Source organism: Palaemon carinicauda, chromosome 32 (genome assembly GCF_036898095.1).
Source record: "Palaemon carinicauda isolate YSFRI2023 chromosome 32, ASM3689809v2, whole genome shotgun sequence".
NCBI lineage: Eukaryota > Metazoa > Arthropoda > Malacostraca > Decapoda > Palaemonidae > Palaemon > Palaemon carinicauda.
In genome coordinates, this window is record NC_090756.1 from 17,283,026 (window position 1) to 17,289,494 (window position 6,469).

At 31.8% G+C, this 6,469-nt stretch overlaps 1 protein-coding gene across 1 annotated transcript in view; it reads right to left on the bottom strand.

Annotated features, from left to right (window-relative positions):
- Positions 1-4,455: 4,455 nt before the first annotated feature.
- LOC137625504 (mucin-3A-like) overlaps positions 4,456-6,469 on the bottom strand; it is a 23,535-nt gene continuing 21,521 nt past the window's right edge. Inside the window, exon 3 of the mRNA XM_068356413.1 lies at positions 4,456-4,603. Within this exon, the coding sequence (XP_068212514.1) occupies positions 4,456-4,603 (148 nt within the window). The remainder of the gene's footprint in view (positions 4,604-6,469) is intronic.

Sequence of the window (6,469 nt, forward strand, 5' to 3'; positions counted from 1 at the left end):
AGTAAAAACGTTGAATTAGATCATATATAAACTATGATATGAAGAGAGACATAAAAACATTTGCAACAAGTTTGAATTTCTGAAGTTCTATCGGTTCAACCACCAGATAAGGAAGATTATGCCACAGTGTGGTCACAGCTAGAATAAAACTTCTTGAATACTGTGTAGTATTGAGCCCTAAGATGAAAAATGTATGACTGTTAGCATTAACTCCATTCTTCTTCTTTCCCATCCATATCACTGCATTAAGGGGTCGGTTGCTTGAAGTGTAGCTTCAGGCATGGTTAATAATTTGGCAAGTTTGTATGATCACACCTTTACTGTCATCAACCACAGTTCTTGAAAGTTGGCCTAACCTTTGACTTAATAGTCCATCTGCAAGGCAAGTTTCCTCAGTTATTAGTAGTGGCCTAGACTTTTGCTAAAAAGCAAGACTACAAGGCAGCAGCTGTCTTTTAGTCGCTTTCTACAATACGCAGGACGTACGGTGGTAGTATTCTTACATCTCTACCGCAAGGTATGTTGGAATTAACTGCTTATCTAGTACTACTTACAAGATGGTACAATCTGGGAAGATCTGATTCCAAATGATGGCCAAAATTATGAAAATCTTATGCAACATCTATAAAGAACTACTGAAGGATGATTCCAGAGATTAATATCCAGATCAGGAATATTCAATTCAATAAACCATAAGTTTTAGTCTAACAAATTAAAATAAGAGTCAACAGCTGAAAACCGGACAGGAGAACAATATTCAAAACATGATAGAAACATTAAAATATTTAAAAAGACTTTCTCAATATGCCATATGCTTTTATATTGAAGAAGAAGAAACAGACCAAATGTGCTTCTCCTAAATAAATTTGTAATCAAGAAACAAAACTAGAATTCTAAATGAATTATTTACAATTAATGACACACTGTCAATGAAAAGATCAGGATGTTATGAAGCCACTGTTCATGATCTACTTACAATCATATCATGAGTTTTGTTAGGGTTAAATCTATCGTAGTCCCCCCCCAAGTTTGCACCATGCACTAATCTTAGCTAGATCTTCAGTAAGGGATTCAGCAACCATAGGTCTAAATTCAGAAGATGGAATTGATGCAAAGAGAGTAGCATCATCTGCATATGCAATTAACATATTTTCTAGGTCAAACCACATATGAGTATATAGTATGAAAAGTAATGGGCCAAGAACACTAGCCTGAGGAAAACCAGATATTACATTCCTAGTCACTATGGTGCCAATCAACAACTACCTTTTGCAATCTATTACTTACAAATTCAATAATGATGCTAAGAAAAGACTATGAAAACAAGGGACTCATGATTAACATGGTAAAAAGCAAAACTAAAATTAAGGCCATTTTTATGAACATCTTGCCACAATCAAGGGATTTCTGTACCATATTGGAAATTGTAAGAAAGGAATCATGTAATCTAAGTACTTTGCAAAAGCCAACCTGTAAACTAGGAACAGATGATTGCCTTCAGCATACCTATTTAGACGGTTTCCCAATCACGCTCAAAAACTTTAGATAATATGTAAGTTATGGAAATTGCATAGTAATCAGTAGGGCTAGAACTACCACAAAAAAAATTTACCTAATGAAGTAACATTTCCATTTCTATAAGCAGCTCTTCTAGGAGAAGGACACTCCAAAATTAAACACTGTTCTCTAGCCTTGGTTAGTGCCATAGCCTTTGTACCATGGTTTTCCACTGTCTTAGGTTGGAGTTCTCTTGCTTGAGGGTACACTCGGGCTTGCTGTTCTGTCTTGTTTCTCTTCCTCTTGTTTTGTTAAAGCTTTTATAGTTTATAAGGAGATATTTATTTCAATGCTTTTACTCTTCTTAAAAATTTCATTTTTCCTTATTTCCTTTCCTAACTGGGCTATTTCCCTGTTGGGGCCCCTGGGCTTATAGCATCCTGCTTTTCTAACTAGGGTTGTAGCTTAGCAAGTAATAATAATAATAATATAAAAGTAAAAATAACCTCTTTTTGCTAACTTGCGGAAAATGACAGAAAACTTAAGAGCAAAAAAATCAGAGGTCTTCATAAAGCAATGAAGGAAAAATAAATTTCAATCTACACCTTTATAACCATTAAGCTCCAGTAAAGTGCTTTAATTCATGGGACCAAAACGATAAACTAGTTAGTTCAGCTTATTGTCAAACACAGTAGCAAAAAGCGTGCATTTTCCTTTGGACAGTGAGTGACAGAGCCGCCAGGTTTAAGCAAGGGGAAGAACTGTTGCACCTACACGAAATAGTATAGATTTAAGGGTAGTCTACCTTTTATGTTCTGGGATATACCAGAAAGCTTTTCTTTAACGCTCCTTGAGAAACAGTTCTTAGCTGAGTATAGTTATTCAAAGCCAAATCTGATCTATAAGCATCCTATTTCTTCGAATAAAAAACGTCTACAATCACTCAAGAGTCTGGGACACATTAGGGATAGGGTGCTCAGTCTTAATTCCATGGCATGATCAGCCGTTCAAACTGGAGAACCAACCTTACTTATTATAACACCACGGGAATCAGTGTATACTATAGGTCCAAGCAATTGCCAGACTTGTGAGTAACCTCACTTATATGATTTGCTCCAATCTGATTCAGAAGAAATCTCAAAAGCTCTTAAGCCACGACGATCAGCATGGAGAAACAGAATTTAAGAGCTGGAATCACCAATAAAACACAAAAGAACCTTCCCAACATCTTGTATATTAATCATAGTGGTAAAAAGACAATCCAAAGAGAATCATACAAGCCTGGATTCTGATTGATGAAGACGAGTAAAAGTTGCTGTGGCTGCCCAAACTTTTATGATCTGGTCACATTCGTAGCCAAGGATTTACGAGAAGTTCTTCTTCTTCTTCTTCTTCTTCTTCTTCTATTAACGTGCCTTTCCCATTTTGTATGGATAAACACGGTTGCCTTCTCATTGAAGGACTTTGCTTTGGCTTTGGGGTAGACCGTAGTCCCGATCGGCTGCCCTGCCTGACATCGCTTAGACTCGGTAGCCTATGTTCAAGTGTTGTACCAGTCACCAGCGTCTTCCTCCCAACAGCGAGGAGTCCTGGCTCGGTTAGGTTGACAGTTCGAGAAGTGTGAGGTGATATGTCTTTAGAAGGTGTTAAGAGTGGCTTTGCTTGTGTGTGTATTGGTATGAAACACCCATTTGCTTTCAGCAAACCTATCCGTCGATTAGTGTACTCAGTCAACATATAGCCTACATGGGCTACCGCAACCCCACTACTATTCCCCCCCACCCCCTCCAGCAATGGTATTCCTTTTCAAAATTATTGGTTCCTTAAAACCTGGAATAAGCAGCTTAGACGAATGCCTCTTTCTGGAAAACAAAGTTTCTGAACACAATTGTATATCCTACTGCCTGGAGTCACATAAACCTATGATATATGAAAACAAATGAAATACATAAAAATACACATTTATTCATAAAGATTAACATTAATTCTAATCCGATTCACATCATGTCAATCCTCGCAGAATGAAAATGTTTTATGATATTGATAATTAATCTCTCTCTCTCTGTATATCTCGAGGCAATCATTGATATGCAATGAATTATACATTGATGACCAAATCTCATAATCAAGTAAGTGAATGTGTTGTAATAATTGAAGCCGTATTTTGCTGTATATTATCATTATTATCATCATCATCAACTGCGCAGTATCGGCATGGCGCTGACCATTATAAATTAAATTCCGATGTAATTATTGTTTTCGTCACTGAACTGTTACATTGATAAAAGGAGTGACCGTGTGTGGGTGTGAGTGGGAAAGAGAGAGAGAGAGAGAGAGAGAGAGAGAGAGAGAGAGAGAGAGAGAAAAAATAAATCTATGGTGATTGTAAAACAACTTTCCTGACAAAGGTTGGGATTATGATGCCGAGCTGTGCAATAAATAAAAAGTGCATTCGACGTCATACTGAACATTTATATATATATTTTTGACAACTGACAAATTTATCAATGAATATCTAATATTCCTTGCCTTTTTTTCAGTCAAATTCATCCCTGAGTTATCAGCTCATCGATCCCTACCTAATTACAACAACAAAAATGAATCAATGTATAAAAAAAAATTGCAGATTAGAACAGAATTAAAAGTCACAAACCTTTAAAAAAATAACAGTAAGATCATCAGGAAGATTTATTCCTACTAGGTCGTATGACAACTTAGTTCCTCCACAAAGGGTATTAAGCTACAACCCTAGTTGGAAAAGCAGGATGCTATAAGCCCATGGGGCTCCAGCAGGGAAAATAGCTCAGTGAGGAAAGGAAACAAAGAAAAATAAAATATTTTAAGAACAACAAGATAAAATAAATAACTCGTATATAAACTTTAACAAACTTTAACAAACCAAGAGGAAGAGAAATAAGATATAATAGTGTGCCCGAGTGTACTCTCAAGCAAGAGAACTCATGCGCTAATATTCTGTAAAGGTATAGAGCAAGTAGCACGCACAATTGTGTCTATTCTTCGAGCTGACGGTAAATATCCGCAGCCGATATCCTTGCAACTCATACCCTGCTTCTTATTGGCTAAATCATTGTAGCCTATGATTTGGCTGTAAGCAATACAGGTTCCGCCAATCAGAACGAAGTACCCAATGAAATTAAAACAAAAAATATCACTCAACTAGAGTTTAAATTAAAAATTAAATTTATTGAGCTAAAGATTAAAAGGAAAATTAATTTATTATTGTATAAAAGTTGAATATCCACATAAGGCACTGACTTTTAGAACGGAGATACAACCTCTTCTACAATAGATCTATAGCATGTGTCTGTAGTGTTAACATTAATAATAATAATAATAATAATAATAATAATAATAATAATAAATAGATAAATAAAATAGTAATAAACAAATAAATAATGATAATCACCATAATAATAATGATAATAATATTAATAATGATAACAATAATGATAATATAATTATATTAATATATTAATAATAGTAATAATATTGATTTTAATATTAATATTAATAATAATAATAGTAATAGTAACAATAATATTAATAATAATACTAATATAATAATAATAATAATAATAATAAAAATTATGATGATAATAATAATAATAATATAATAATAATAATAATAATAATAATAATAATAATAATAATAATAATAATAAAGCTATGATAGAAAGCATAATAAGCAAGTAGACGTAACTTTGTGTAGTAATTACCTTGTTAGAATTGCTCATGACATGTCAATCAGTTGTAGGTATTGCACGAGATTGGGTAATCAATGAAGACTCAATTTCGTTGGTCGCGAACTCTGAAGCATTGTCGATGTGAAGGCTTTCCTTACTTGTAACTTACTCAGGTCAAAAAGGAAATTGTAAGGCGTCTGCTTATACTGGTGTCAGGATACTTCACAGAAATGGTATTATTATATTATTATTATTATCATTATTATTAACGAATTATTATTATTACTATTATCATTATCATTATCATTACCATTATCATATTATTATTATTATTATCATTCATCATCATCATCATCATTATCATTATCATAAATCATAATCATAATCATAATCATAGTCATAATCATTATTATTATTATTATCAATTAATTATTATTATTATTATTATTATTATTATTATTATTATTATTATTATTATCATTATTATTATTATTATCAACTAATTATTATTATTACTATTATCATTATCATTATCATTACCATTATCATTATTATCATCATCATCATCATTATCAAAATCATAATCATAATCATAATCATTATTATTATTATTATCAATTAATTATTATTATTATTATTATTATTATTATTAGCAAGGCTATAAGCCCAAGTGCTCCAACAGGGAAAATAGACCAGTGGAGCAAATGAAATAAATGAACTACAAGAGAAATTATGACAAATTAAAATATTTCAAGAACAGTACAACATTAAAAACACATCTCCCATATATAAACTATAAAAATGGACTTGTGTCAGCCTGTTCCACATAAAAACATTCGCTGCAAGTTTGAACCTTTGAAGCAGTAAATAGTAATTATCAATAAAATCAAGAATGGAATTATGATGCCAAATAAACTCATAAACAAGCAATTGTTTTCCTATCATTATAATTAAAACAAATAGAAGGAAACATGCACAGACCAAATACTCCTAAAATCATTCCTTGACACATTCAAAGGCAAAAAGGAAAAACACAAAAATATAATAATAATAATAATAATGAATATCATTATTATTATATTATTATTGAATAATCTATTATTATTATTATCATTATTATTATTATTATTATTATTATTAATATTATTATTATTATTATTATTATTATTATTATCATTAATTATTAATTATTATTATATTATTATTATTTTATTATCATTATTATCATTTCCTCGGTAAGAGAAGAACTTGTTCAGAATCTCAACACC